The sequence below is a fragment of the Anabrus simplex genome, chromosome 10 (assembly GCF_040414725.1).
Source record: "Anabrus simplex isolate iqAnaSimp1 chromosome 10, ASM4041472v1, whole genome shotgun sequence".
NCBI classification, from domain to species: Eukaryota; Metazoa; Arthropoda; class Insecta; order Orthoptera; family Tettigoniidae; genus Anabrus; species Anabrus simplex.
The window spans coordinates 68191164-68207300 of NC_090274.1; the positions used below are offsets into that span (position 1 = coordinate 68191164).

Below are 16137 nucleotides of genomic sequence, written 5' to 3' on the forward strand. Positions count from 1 at the left end.
AGTCTTCTCTGTGGGTACATGGGCAGGGACTTGAGGAAGAAACTGGTTAAGTGCTTTATATGGTGTTGAGACATGGACACTGAGGAAGAAAGAAGAATGGAAGCTTCTGAGATGTGGATGTGGAGGAGAGAGGAGGGGATAAATGGGTAGAGAAAGTGAGAAATGAAGAGGGAGCAATATTAAACGTAATCAGGAGGAGGAAACTCACTTTGATTGGACATAGGATGATAAAAGATTGACTACTGATAGATGCGATGGAAAGAACGTTAATGGAAGAAGAAGGACAAGATATGGTTGATAGTATAGAGGATAGCAGGTGACAGGATGGCCAGAGCAGAACACTAATGATGATGTTGCTTGTGCTTCGGACGTTTCGAATCTCATTGTCGGATCTAATATAAAGCCCTATGGGTGGTCTTCGAAGACTATCAAGTCAATTGGACGGGTGTTGCCTGTAACAGAGAGACTGTGAACCTCCTCGAAAACTTCAAAGGCAGTCTTTTATTATGCTTTGTACTTTGTAGAGCTTCTCCATGCTGGAATTTAGTGTCAAGGAATAGAGTGCATTGACCTTAATTGATTGCTGCAATACCTTAGAAAATGGAAATATTGCCTTATCTGGATTTTTCTCCGGGATGAGTGATATATATATATTTCCAGTGAATACAAGAAGAAGATGGAACAGAAGATAAGAAGATATTATATGCAAAAATGTTTATTTATTACTACAAGAATCTATTTACAGTATAGTATCAGTCTGGATGTTAAGAACTTAGGCGATGAGTCCCTTGGCTCGCAGGTGAGCAGCGGTATCAGCGGCTCTGGCAGCTTGGACCTCGACTGTGTCTACAGGGACACCGGCAGGGGTGAGGACGGGGTAGTGCTGGGGTCCGGCGTAGCCGTAGGCAGCACCGTACACAGCGGGGGAGGCTGCGACGCTGGAGTAGGCGAATCCACTAGCAGGAGCGATAGCAGAGTAGCTGACGGCGGGGGCGGCGTAGGTGGAGTAGCCAACAGCGGGGGCGGCGTAAGTGGAGTAGCCGACAGCGGGGGCGGCGTAAGTGGAGTAGCCAACAGCGGGAGCGGAGTACGCAGTTGGAGCGGCGACGACAGCTGGGGCAGCAGCCTTAGCCTCAGCCTCCTTGACAGCCACCTCGTGGGCAGCCTTGGCGGCAGCGACCTCAGCAGTGTCCTGGACTGGCTCAGGAGCCCGCAGTTCGGGAGCCTCAGGAACAGCGGGAGCCTCAGGCAGGTTGGAGGCAGACACACGGAAGCCAGCGGCATCAGCAGTGTAGGCTACGTTCTGCACCTTTCCTTCGCTGTCGACGTAAGCGTAGGCTCCCCTGGTGACTCCGTCAGCGGTCCTAAATTCTCCCTTGGTGGACAGACCGTCAGAGTAGCCGTACCTGTACTGGCCGAGGGTGTCCTGGGCATGGTGCTGCTCGGAGACGACGGCGGGGGCGGCCACTACAGTGGAGTAGTAGGGGGTGGCGATGGGGGTGGCAAGACGAGCGGCAATACCTCCAGCGAGGTATCCAGGCTTAGCCAGGGAGATGGCCACCACGGCGCTCAGAATGATCTGCAAAATCAAAGATATGTCTATAATGAAATGTTAGATAAACTCTCCAAAGCTACCGTAGGCGACGAAATAAGCTCATCACTTTACATAGACCTTGATGCCCTGCTCATAGCTTATTTCCTTATTTCTAAAAATACTCTCGTTATTATTGAAGCAATGTCGACCTTCTTGACACATTCAGCTTCGTTCCTGAGATTGCTGGTTCGATGCCTGGTTAAGACAATGGTATTCGAGTACGCTTCTTTTATGTAGAATTCTGTATGCATGTAAGTTCGGTCTTCAGAAGTAAGGCTGGTTGGATCCTCAACAGCTCCGCCATCAGCTGTCATAAATGGCCTAGGCACCACTGAAGAGGCGTACTAGAGAAATGAGGAGTGAGGTAGTTTCCCGTTGCTTTCCTCACTGAGCCAGAAATTGCTATTACATATCAGTCTGCCAAGCCCACTGAAATGAATACACCAACCGAACCTATGAGCAACATTTTCACACCATTCATAGCAGGGACCGGCTGCATAAAGAATGACATTACTAGCATCGCTCATACCTCAGTGTCTTTCATGTTGTCAAGACATAGACATGGCAATGAAAGTAACAAAATTGTTCTAGCTATACCAGAAGACACAGTGCACTGTGAACACCAGGTCTCGCCAGCAGAGGCATAGAATTCCGTAGCGAAGCACGGCTACATCAGCTAGTATTACATATATTGTATCTCCGTTGTAAAGTGTATCTGCTTGATCATTCTGCCTCAGTTGCTGTTAATAATTTTGAATGGCAATAAAAATGCCTTAGAATATTTTCATTGCAACCTGTCTTCTCTAACCCAAATCAGATTCCTTGTAAGAGGGCTGGCCACTTTTGTCAAATTGATAGCCTGATTGAAACGGAGGGCGGAATATTTTTCTAAATAGAAAATGTTTCGTAAATTAATACATTGATACTTTATTTTTGTTTCCAATTTAACCAATTTCTTAACTTAGCCACTAAAGGACACGAATACTTTATGAGTAGAGCTTGAATTTTAAGCAGTAATAGGTTAGAGTAACAAGTATAGTCCTATCTGCACATCGGATATGCCATGAGTTTTGCATAAACGTTAGGGGTTCGGCCCATCAGAAACTCAATGAATTATGTTATCATCACTACATTGCCGAAGAGCGGAATGGACGATTCTTCCTAATAAACAGATTACTTTGCATTCTAACCTGTTTTAATATTTAGAAATTTTCCCTCAATTGGAAGATTGCTACAACGGACAAAGCATAACGAAACAAATGAAATTAAAATTTTGGTTTACAATAATTTTTGATTACATTATTTTCATGTACTTAAACTATAAGCACGTAGCAATGACTTCTCGGTAATGAAATATAACCTCGTAAAGCTAACAAAGATATAGTTTACAGTTCCGTAATGTCTAAATTAAACCGCTTTCAAAAATTCGCACTAAACCGAGGAATACTCCATCGGGCTCCAATCATTAATCCTATCACTTAAATGTCCTTAAACCAAATGTATCTTTATAATAAGATTTGGTCGGTTCATACAGTAGCTTCTTTTACCTGTCAATATCTTCTGCCTGGTTTGTGGAGATTTCAAAACCAACTGTGGGGCCTTTTCTATACTCCACACCCTCTGATTCCATGTAGGCTATGGTGACTATCGGCAAGACCGGATACCCGTTCGGCGACCCAGCATTTTTCTTTCCGAGATACCTCGCTATAAAGGACCTAATCTTTTTATTTCTGGCGTTTCGCAGCATCTCTCCACGAGGGCAAGGGTTTCTATCTCTCTTCGGCAGTGCCGACAGAGAATTCCATTCTGGGACTGACCAGGAATACATCGAACAGTGCACACATTAGCAGTCATTGTTACTCCTTCACGCCATTCACTGACTGATAAACCTTTAGGACTTCTATATACTTTAAATAGCGCAACATAGTTTCCTCTGTGAGGTAATTTACACGGTTCCTAAGCTCTAATATGATTCTAGAAGCCAGAATTAAGTGAGTTCGGTTATCAAAAAAGATGTTCTTGTTCGTCTAACCCAAGCTCTAAGAGACAGAAAAATCCAAGCTCAATTTATTAGATAAATATTATATTATTGACATTTTATCTAGGTAGTTACATGTTTTCATTTGAAAATTCTGCTCCGATTATGAGTGTAATAATTTTGAATGAAAGTATCTATTGCTATACATATTGTAAATTATTATGGTAGGTCTTTGACAACCCAGATAGTTAGAACTAAGTCTATATCTTACCAGGAACTTCATTGTGCAGCTGGTTGTGTGTTTGTCTGTCTCATCCTCAGAGATCGCTCCTTTTATACTCACAGTTCGCGATGCAGTCTCCGCCCAGGACCACGTGCTAGACAAGGTCGGTCGTTCCTCGCTACTCGGAAGATCTGGACACGCCCGCATCGGCTCGAGATCACTTAACAGCGTAACGGTAGTGGATCAATTTGAGATGTGAACGTTAAGGTCAGTGCAAGTGAAAATTAAAAATACATTTCGCCATCGCTGAACCTATAATGGAATGGTTGTGTCTGTACAAAAAGGAAAATAAAATTGTTCGGCGCCATGAAATTGAGCTTCCAATTAAAAGAATCATAAAACAGTTCAGAAGTAATATAAATCTTTCAGGGTATGTTTTTTTCATTTTGATCATAATAAAGTGAACTGAGTTTTGACCTACTTATATGAGGAAAAAATCGTATAAATACCAAATTGACAAATAGTATTTTAAAAACTGACCGAGATTTGAATTACTTAATTTATAGCCTGTTTTCTCAAAAATTGTATTTTTAAAACAATTTACTACTAAATCATGTTGTCCACAGTCTTCAAGAAAATTACATGAAATTTCGCATAGTCGTCCTTCCTATTATTTTCTGTCTATAACCTAAACCCCAGTCTCTATCCTATCTTTCCGAGAATATTCATTATAGAATACTTTTTGATGAAATATGTGTCATAATTTTAAAGATCTACAGTCGTCCTTCTCTTATTACAGTGCGAATATCTTGATCTGGCCCCCGACTTTAGAACAAAAAAAGAAAAAACTTCAAAATACTACGGCGACACTCAGGAAATAAAAAGATCTTTTTACTTATTGCATGGATTTTCACGAAACTTTGTGGGAATGTCACCTGCATAAAAGTAAAGACATCACGAACATTTCTTTCATATAAAATTAATAGTTTTTCATAATATTATTTGTAATTTTTTATTCATTTTTTCATGAATTTTAATTAACATGTTAATGTAAATTCGTAATTAGATATATAATTCTTCTTTTAACAGCACTACGTATCAATTTTTTGTACATAATTTATATAAGGAGATATATCCTACTAAAGTATGTGTCATTTTTACGTTCTAGAACTTTGGACTTAAAATCTCCACTATTTGAAAATGTTCTGCAATCGAAAATTCCATACGCAGGTTTCTTAATGTTGCTGTGGTACATATGCCATACAAATTTTGTTACATTTGGCTGGATATTGTGGGTAAAAATGTGATTTAAGTGTAAAACTACAATTAGCAAGCAGGACATTATTACTATACCTCGGATTTGTAGGTGGTAATAGGTTAGAATGCAAAGTAATTTGGTTTGTAGGAAGAGCCATGCAACCCGTTGCACTATGATGTAGGAAGAGTAGCATAAATTCAGGGAGTTCTATTGGCTGTACCCCTAATATCTACGCAAATCTCATAGCATAACCGTTCTACAGTGTAGGGTATACTTGTTATTGGCTTAAGTAAGTTTGCATTCTAACCTATCAGCACCTAATAATCCGGACTTTAATTATTACAGTGATAAATTGTTTGAATTCAGCGGAATAACTTCGTGACAAGAAAAAAGAAACGCAATCCTTTCAATTTCGGTGAGAAACAAAATTTCACCAAAATGATCCAAATAGAGATTTTTATCTCCGGTGTGCCACGTTAAGCCATAGGTGTCATTTTTAAAACAATGTTTTAGTGAAAAATGTTGCAATCAATAATTTGTGAATCAATGGTAGAGTGTCGGACTTCGAATCACCAGGTAGCCGAGTTCAAACGCGGTAGAGGTAATCAAAATTTTGAAGGAGTCAAAAACGTCCATTCGACACTTCATATGGTACAATGTCGGCATCTGAAAAGATCTCTGGTGACACATTTAGGGTTCACACGACAAAATTCATTAAATCTCAGCCATGGACGCCCAAGAGAGTTTCGGTTTACCTGGTCTGCCACCTAGTGGGCCTAGAGTAAACCGGAACGTGGAAATTGACGAGCAGACAGCCAGATGGCATCAAATTGAAATGTCTGCACACGGTTGCTGAGGCCATACGATTCTTATTATTATGATAAAAAATTAAAATCTTTGAAAACTCGTGTAACACATTTTATGTAGGTTGAAAAACAAGTTGTAAATACAAGGTACACTGAATTTTATTTTGACAGTGAAAAATTAATCCTCAGGCAACTTTACATCTAAAAAATCCCACAGATTGAAAAAGTAGCTTTAAATATCTGGGTACCGCTGTCTCTGAACAGCATGATCCTGAGAAGGAAGTTAAATGGAGGCTATACACAGCAGGAAATACATTTATATAAATTAATTTTCTTCTTCTTACTTTGTTTCTTCTAGTTTAGTTGGCGCCTCTTGGACTACGTGGTTCCTAACACCGGTGAGATCTCTTCTTAGCCCAGTATTCCTTCATCTTTGCACTGCGGCTTGCTTTCCTTTCCTGAGTCCAGTTCACTCGCACTCCAGGACGCAATCAGTGACTAGAGAGTGTCGCATCTCGGATCAGCATTCTAAATTTATCCTGGTTGAATATATCCTTGGGATCATTTTTTTAAAATGTCCAGGTCTTTTCTTATGTTGATATTTATTTATTTATTTATTTATTTATTTATTTATTTATTTATTTATTTATTTATTTATTTATTTATTTATTTATTTATTTATTTATTTATTTATTTATTTATTTATTTATTTATTTATTTATCTTGTATTGAACACTTAAATTTAAAACTTAGATAAAGAATGGTCGAGTGCTATTATACAGTCGGGCTTGCTATGTGGTGTGGAAGCGTGGACCCTCAACTCAAGAGAAAATCAGTGGAACATTTGAGAGCCTTTGAAATCTAAACCAACAGGAGGACGCTGAAGATTTCCAGGGTTGCTCGACTAACGCACGAAGAAGTATTCAGAAGGTCAAGAGAGAGTCAGAAAACCATGCAAGAATAAAGCGCAACAAAACTTCTAACCTTGGCCACGACCTCAGAATATTCTCTACTTTTATTAACTAATGTATTCATTGGCCGGCTCCGCGGTGTGAGGGGCTGGGGGCTGGCTCGAAGTCCACTCAGCCTACGTGATTACAATTGAGGAGCTATTTGACGGTGAAATGGCGGACCCATTCTAGAAAGCCAAGAATAACGGCCGAGAGGATTCGTCGTGCTGACCACACGACACCTCGTACTCTGTAGTCTTTCGGACTGATCAGCGGTCGCTTGGTAGTCCACGGCCCTTCGAGTCTGTTGTAAGTGGGGAATGTATTAATTGAGAATCAGAAAGAGTTTAGCACCGAATTACAAAGATCCATAAGACATATTTAATGTATAATATTTTAAAAATGAATATAAAATGATAAATACTCAATCATTTACAAACGGCACAAGTACACACAAAATAAGTTGTACAAGACTAACACAACTAAAATCCTATATTTTAAGTATTTATATAAATCATTATTATATTCTAAACATTGTCACCGCAGCCATTGACGTCTCTCTTGAGCCAGTCTTTTCAACTCAGCGTACTGTACGTCTTACAGTTCATCCTCAGAGCCAGGTTCTTCAAATAAGATACTCTGGGTCGTACTCTTCCTCTTTTCCTGAACTTTGTTCCTTCATTGATGTTACAAAGGAACTCTTCATGCCGCAGATGTGGCCAATAAATTTTATATCCCGTTCCTCAAGTTCTGTTACCAGACTCCGTTCTCCTTCTCTGTCTAAGGACTTCAGTATTGCTCTTCATTTCAGTACAAATTATAATCTGCATTCCAGATTTACATTTCAATTGCCTCTAATATTTTCCTGCTCTCCTAATGTCAAGCTTTCGCAACCATACAGAAGCACTCTCCATTCAAAGGTTTTTGCAAAGGCCTTCAGAGTTTGAATATATGTATTTTTATAATGGCATAAATAAAGGAAAGTGCATAGAAGTGCAAGAGAAGAGACAGGGAATGGAAGCTCAGGGAAGAACATGAAAGAAGAAAAACGAATGTAAGTGATGTAAGAAATGCGCGTTTTAATTCGTCCGCAAAGTGATCTAATTGTCTAACTTTAGCAGTTAATAAAATGACAATGGAGCGAGATATGGATTTTTTCATATTATTTACCAGAAGGACCAACTCTTGGACACTCATATACGCGTTCGCATTGTTTCGAACCACCCTGAATAGCACTTGTCAACCTTTTGCTAAAGGTTTACATTTTTTTAAGTTGTTATAACAGAAAAATAAATGCTTTATTCTTGTGAACTATGTCAGTGCTATTGATTTAATCTCAGGGTCAAGTTGTTCACTGCAACTGGCAGCCAGGTATGTGAAGCTGACTTTTAGTTGTTACTTGGACGATTGGTTAATCTATTCGTGTCTCATCTTACCGAAAACCTGGTGGAGCCGATCGTTTTGTACCTGACAGCGATCCTGGGAGCTACTATAGACCACCAGAAATCCATCCTTCAACCAGTCGATTTGGTAACGTATCCAGGAGTCAACGTCGACAAGAGCTGACGCTACAGTACAGGTCAAAAAATTCTTACGTCATAAAAATCATGAAATGTCATCTAGAACCTAAAATTGTGGTAGTAGACCTCTGAATTTTTTCCTGAGCTTTTGCATCTAATATTATATACGTCGCCTGATTTCATTGAGTTAAAATACTGTATAAGTTATACATTTTTATACATTCTAACTGTTGGAAAGTCACATCAAAAGGTCAACATTTTTGGAAATATTATTCATTATATACTATAATTGGTTTCAAGTATCATCACCAAGATCAATGTTTGTGGATTTTTAGCCAGCTCTATGGTAGTCAATTTTTCCTTGTTCTTGTCATAGGTGTCAGTGTGAGCTATCGGCATCAGAAATCTGCCCTTGCATGCCATCTGCAGAGTGCAAATGAAACTATCAGGGCAGATAAGTCTGATGCCTGTAGCTCGCCCCGAGACCTTAGGCCATACGTGACAAAGACTATAAAAATCAACCATCCTGGCCTTGTTTTGAAAAAATTAAACACGCAAAAGAACGGTGACGCATATTTTCGGCATTTTTACATTTTTACTAAAACAGCTCACATCTACTGCTAAGTGAAAAAAAATCTTGGTGGTGATACTGGCAACCAATTAGATTATACAGTGTATTATATTAGCATTTCCTTTTTTGGGAAGGGGGGTTGCCTTCCAAGAGTTAAAAATTCATAACTTGACTAACCCAATGAAATCAGGCAACATAATATATCTTATTAAATGTGAGAGCTCAGAAAGAAAATTTATAGAGGTCTAGTGGCACAATTTCACGTTTAGGATTACATTTCGTAATTTCGTTATGTGGTCCTAAAATTTTGACCCGTACTGTACATGTTCCGACACAGAAGCGAGGCGCTCATTCTGACAGCGGACCAGAAGGCGAGGGAGCGAAAAGCGGGCAATCTCTTCTAAATTTTCTGGGTGATGGTCTATTCACTCTTTATCACAAAGCACGCCCTCACGGGACCACCGGCTGCTGACCCCACAGTTCGTACCTAACTCAGGAAAGATGACACCGACACCAATAACGTTGATAACCTACATCAGGGCATCTCAGGGTGCATGCACCAGTGCAACAGACGACTTCGCCTGATTGAACGCAGTGCAGACTCCCACTACTTGATTTGGAGCAATAGCGCTGTCTCTCTATTTCCCACACCTATCTCGCTCTACCTCACTTTCTCCGTAGCGCTCCATATCCGAGACAAATTGAGCCGAGCCTAGCCGAGTCGCCCCGACACGATGCGTTGCTCCGAGCCGAGCCGAGTGGTAGCGATGCACTGTGCACAGGACCTCAGTTTGCACGCGTGAGATTTTGGGCGTTTGAGAGGTCCTGATCCATATGGACTCCACGCTGCAGTCGATTACAGAGGCGACTCCTCTTGTTAACCAAGGCTGGGCACAGGCCTGAGCATAGCGTACTACAACAATTAACTCCGCAAAATGAACGGCAGCAGTGGTCGGAGCTCTTTGACAATCTGGTGGTTTATACTGACAATGCTGTTGCAAGGTGGGTCCTCCAGACGGGATAGGGACCGGCCCTCCATGTTCACCAGTATTTGCTTTTTAAATATGTAAAAAATAAATACATGATGTTTGAGATAAGAAATCGGTGGTATGGCCACGAAGTGCGTAGAGAAGTTGCATCTATTGTACAAACGATACTTCGCATCACGCCATCTGGAAATCGACCACACGTTCTGCCCAACTCTGGCTTGATGGCCTTCACAAAAACATCTGTTACGTACTTCTTGTTCCAAACGATGCACGTAATAGAACCAAGTGGAGATTGGCTTGTAAAACAGCATACCCTGCTCCATTGCCAAAAAAGCGCTAAGAAGATGAATTTCTGTGTGATTTCCGACAAAGCAGAAGTGTTACGAAATTTTGCGACGTTTGGGATGGGAATACTTGGGAGTAAGTTGAAGAGATGCTCGAATATGTGGTACGTCTCGAGCTGTCAGTGGTGAATTGGCATGGGAAGGAAAGATCATAATATGAAGATGAATTCAAGAGGACAAATTGGAGAAAATAATCATTTATAACACGAGGAGTAAGGGATTGCAATAAATTATCACGGGAAATGTTCGATACATTTTCTAGTTTTTTGAAAATGTTTAAGGAGAAGCTAGAAACACATTTGACAGGAAACCTGCCACTTGGGCGGAAGCCTCTAAATGCGGATCGTTGATGATGATGAACTGAAATAAGCCGTTGCCACAGCAACTATTGGGATAATTAGGCATTGCATGGTTAAAAACCATAGTAAACACGAGGCCTATAAGTGACCAAAGCTCTACCGTGGCTCTACGCCTCTGCATTTGGGAGACGGGACAAGGCTGGACCACATGGCTGGCCCCAACCGTCGACTGTCCTGAGAATGGTTTTCCGTAGTTTTCCATTCTCCTGTATTAAGACGAATTTCGGGACAGTTCCGACTACAGGCCACGGCCGCCATTACCCTCACCTACTCCGAGCATCTCCTTCACCGTAATAAATCTCCCGGCCTGAGAGACGGCGTCACCGTCTAAGAGGCCCGCCTCCCCCTTCAGGGTTGGAATGAAAACATTATAATAGTAGTAGTATTAATTATGCTTGAATTAAAGAAAAAGCAGTTTTGACACATATAAATGCCTTTCATTTAACTAAGTTTTCATAAAAATCGGTCCAGTTTGCTGGCAGACGGCAAAAGGAAACGGTACTTGCACTTTGGTGGTGCCTCGTCGCATCCACCGCCAATCCGGCTGATGCCCGTCCAGGAAAGTTGTTTATTAATCCTTTTATTTATTTGTTTCTTTTTAAAGTGGCGAAGTTAGGACTCTTGGCCCTTTCTTACATTTAACCACATACAGATTTAAAACTTTTACAAAATTAATTTAAAACATCCTGATAATCACTCACAGTTAATGAGATAAAACGAATAAATCAGATAAGCAGTAACAATTGTACAACTAATTAAGATTACTACTGATGAAAAAGTATAGGATAAATATCAAATTAATAACTAAAGTATAATATCTACTTAATGAACTTCTTAAGACGCCGTTTCCATACGGAGGTTGGCGACCCACGTAGCTGGCTCTGATCTTTGAATCGTACTGAGACATTACTATGTAAATTTATAGGAATATCCTTGAGAATATTGCATGCAGTGGTTTCCCGTTGCCTTCTGCATCCTATTGCCGTTGGCCAAAATTTGGTTCCTCCGCCTTTAGGGACAAATTCCTGCTCCCAGGACAACAGAGTGTCCTAACCCATACCTGCTCATCCACTGTCAGGGAGACTTGGTAGAGGGGACCTCCTTATACCGGGAGATATTCGGTCCCTACGCAGTTTGTCCGCCCTAAAGGTGGCTGTCTAAATAAGGACAGAAGGTGCAGATAAACAATATAAACTGTGGCCTAGGCAACGCAGAACATGACGAGTAGAATCCATATCTGTATCATGGTGTCCATTGCTCTTCAGAATCGCCGACACTTATGGCAGTATGATTGACAAAAGTAATAACCGGTGTTTTCAATGTATTGATTGTAAGAAATCAATATGTCGGACACTTAGGTCACGAAAATATAGCTAAATATAACCCTAATATTAATAATGACAGATCATAGTCACAAGACAACAAGAAACACATGGTCAACACATATAATCAAACCAGAAATAGTTCCTAGAACTCACAATTGAGGCACAACTCTTCTTAATAAATCGATGTGTTACTCAGCACATCTAAACCTGATTTTTTTTTTCAAGACCTAACTAGCTTCAAGTAAAATATATTCCTATGTGAGTCAAAAAGGAATTAACTGAATATTATTATGTTACAATCTGAGTTTACCAAAAACCATGTTACTATGTTAACTATAACTAGCAACAATGTATAGTCTTGAAAGAGAAGAGTGAAAACGTAAATGGAACCTCCTAAGAATTTAAAACTTAATACGTATTTATTTGTTTCATTCACACATCATTCATTCAAGTCAACTGCATTTATTATGGAGGATGTTGTTTTTAAACATACTAAACCTGCAAGACATTTTAATATCTACTGGGATCGTATTCCATAACCTTGAAGCAGTTAAGTTACCGAGAATGAATAGCTGTAGGTATTTATTCAATGAGGTGCTATTTCAGCTAGTGATCCTGAACGAGTATTAATTTCATGGAGTGAAGAAAGAAGCCCAAAATTGGACGATACATAGGTATGGCTGTTATTAGAAAGCAACTGGTAGACGATGTTAATTTGGTGGGGTTTTTTAGGTTCGTTTAAACGTAATCATCGTCATTTTTGTGCTGTGGTGTTATATGAGCATCATATCGGAGCTGGATGGCATATCGAATGCAAGAGTTCTTTATTCGTTGTAGTTTTTCTGCTTGCTCGTAGGTTATTTCAATCAGAACACTGTCATAGTAGTCAAAGATTGGAAATAGAAGTGTCTGAATAAGTTAGTTTAAGTTCCAAGGGGACAACATTAATATGGCGCTGGACACAGTAGTTATATGTTCGTTCCAGTCAGTGTTCCCTTTAACTATCTTGGAGTATGGCACTACAATACCATCAATGGTAATTGGAAGAGGATTTTGAATATTTTTAGAGCATACAGCAATTCGTGGTGTCCAATTATTATGCTTTGGGTCTTTCGTGGGTTGATGAATAACGAGTTGTTCCTGGCGTACGTAGGAAGTTAGGTCGGGTGGAGTGACTGGACATTAAAACTAGTCAAATTCCTCACGTCCTGAGCAGGGGTTGTAGACCATCAAGATTGTCACACATCATCACTGTATGTTCCGCATATCCTATGGTGTTAATTACGTCATAACTTACTTTCAACACACCCTATCGATGCTCAAAAGCTGGTTTGAACTTTTTTTCTGAGTAAAATTTGAAAAAAAATGAAGATAGAAGATAATCTTGTGAGATTGCTCTTTGGATTACTATCTCCTTTGTGGTTTTGTTTCCAGGAACGAGTTTCGGTAACTACTGTATCACTAAGGACTCCTGCATATTTTGTATGTTGTATCCTGTCAAATGCATTCCATTAGGTGTCTGCAATATATTCCTGCCCCGCGGTGTAGGGGCCAACGCGTCTGCCTGTCAACCGATGGCCCCGAGTTCGATTCTCGGCCAGGTCAGTAGTTTTTAATTGTAATGATTAATATCCCCGCCCTGGGGACTGGATTTTTGTGACGTTCTTAATCTTATTTCCCTCACACACAACATTCCACACTACCGCCAATCCAGTTACACGCAGGTTCATACAATGTGGTGTCAGTAAGGGCAAAAGATCCATATGGGTCGACGCCCCGAACAAATAGCATTTTCTTAAACCTGGAATATACCTTTTCTTACCTTTTTTCAGATACATAATATTATGTGACCAACACAATGAAAATTTTGTTTCTGTTTTTGTTAAGACGGAAGTTTATTTCGAAAGTGGTGTAAATCCAAAATTAATGAATTTTCAATTCTTGCTTTCAAGAAAATATTTATAAGGCCTTTCACTGCATTGCGAAAGTGTAATGCTAATACAGATCAGAAAAATACCTTTATTTGCTAAGTGACCTAATTCCAACGTGTATTGATTTCTAATGTGTTTTATATATATCCATTCTCATCAATCCGCTGGCTCTTGGTATAACTATTTTCTTTGAAGTTGGGACTGTAAATATTCTACACGGGGTCTGGCATCTCTTCACATGAAAATCCTCACCTAGGGAACATATTAAATGAAAAATGGATTTTAAAATCTCAAAGTTGGAATCCATTCGGATAAGTGCAAACCAAGTGTTCTGCAAATCCACACCTTCAGGGATGTCAGGATGTTTTCACACGTTCTTGAAGATGGGTAAAACATAATCATCTCTGAAGCCCCGACAAGAAAAGTTAGGCAGGCCAGCCAGTGAAACAGGAGAAAATAGAAGTTTTTCAAATGCTTCTAAAATAACTCAGTATAACGGAGAAGAACAATGCAATGCCGTGTGTTTGCTCCAGCTGGCAATATAAATAATGCAATAACAATGTAACTTACTCCATGTTTTGAATGAAAAATCCGCAACCTGTTTCCTGTCATTCGAACACGTCAGGAATGGAATGAATGAAGCCTCCATCTAGTGGCGTGGATAGGAATTGTGCCCGCTGACGAAGCCTGTCGCACTCTTCTGGAGCAATCATTAATGACCGACAGATGAAAAGAAATGATATTCGAGAGTGTTCATGGAATGAAAGATGACAGGAGATAACTGGAGTACCCTAAGAAAACTCTGCCCCTCCTTCGCTTTTTCCAGCACAAATCTCACCGGGATTTGAACCACGGAGTCCAGTGGTCATAGGCCGGCCAACTGACGCCTGAGTCACGGAGGCTTTTTCATGTTTTGAATATTCCAAAACGACTTAAGAGGCAACAGACACCTTTGACCGACAATAAAAGCGATTTTTCAATTAAAATTGAACTTTTCTCCTTATAACATCGCAACATTTATGTTAATATCTCCAATACTTTCGGAGTTATGACAAAAAATGTGAAGTCCTTTCACCTAAGCAAGACCTTTATCGGTAAGTCTGTTGCTCGTTAGCCGTAACGTTTACTTTTCAGAACAGTTTCCCTGAAAACTCAGAAATATTTGATATATTAAGACGAAATTTTGCTTGCATGTATATTTCATAAAGAAGAAGACGATCTACCAGAATTACAGAGCTATCTTCATTGGTAATGTTTCAAAAAATAATTTTCAAAAGATATTTAAAAAAACTACTTAAAATGACTTCATTAAAAAATATTCATCCTTGATGGAATTGAATGATTCTAGTACATGTTGTAGCTATAACATTACTTATCATAACAAAAAAGGAATCATAGAAAAATATTCATTTGTTTGGAAATTATCAGGGAAACGGCAAAATAGTGGCCAAGGTACACCGCCATTTTGAACAATGAATTATATATAATGGTCTATAGTTTATATACTTTTGAAATATGTAGGCATATTTTTCATACTCTTTTCTTTATACATTCATTTCCATTGGTGCGAAAAAATGTTCAACACACCCCATTTTCCTATGTTCAAAAGTGTAGTTCCCCCTTAACTCCAACTTACACGAGATAATTACTACCATTTCCCTTGATAATATTTTTTTGAACACAGTGTCAGGATGTTTATAGAAGTAATGAATAAAACTACGTTATATTCATAATCATATCCAATTTTAACCCAAACATTATGGGTACTGTGCTGCAAGAAGCTCTTTCCAAACAACATATAAAAATATATTTGTTAATAACCTTATAACAAATTAACTAATCAACTTCAAATTTTGTATGGTTGTCCATCCTATTAATATGTGCTTGTTTTTTAAATTTGGTTTTGATAACTGATAAATTGAAGAAATTAAAACTGTCTGTCATGACTCCCCTTAATAGAACTGCAAAACTTTTCACTTTTTAGGCGAAAGAATTAAAGTTATATACAATAAAGGAGAATGGAATAAAATGAGAGAAGGTATTGTTTGCAAGAAGACTAGTTTATTGCTATCATTAACTATTTACAGAACGTCATCGTTAGGAACTTAGGCGATGAGTCCCTTGGCTCGCAGGTGAGCGGCAGTATCAGCGGCTCTGGCAGCTTGGACCTCGACTGTGTCTACAGGGACACCGGCAGGGGTGAGGACGGGGTAGTGCTGGGGTCCGGCGTAGCCGTAGGCAGCACCGTACACAGCGGGGGAGGCAGAGATGCTGGAGTAGGCGAATCCA

At 39.6% G+C, this 16137-nt stretch overlaps 1 protein-coding gene across 1 annotated transcript; it reads right to left on the reverse strand.

Annotated features, from left to right (window-relative positions):
- Nucleotides 1-772: 772 nt before the first annotated feature.
- On the reverse strand, nt 773-6894 carry LOC136881815 (cuticle protein 16.5-like). Its single transcript, XM_067154252.2, has 2 exons — nt 6883-6894; nt 773-1579 (listed from the first exon to the last, which is right to left on the reverse strand). The coding sequence occupies exons 1-2, from the start codon at nt 6892-6894 to the stop codon at nt 773-775; spliced, it is 819 nt and encodes a 272-aa protein (XP_067010353.2).
- Nucleotides 6895-16137: the final 9243 nt, after the last annotated feature.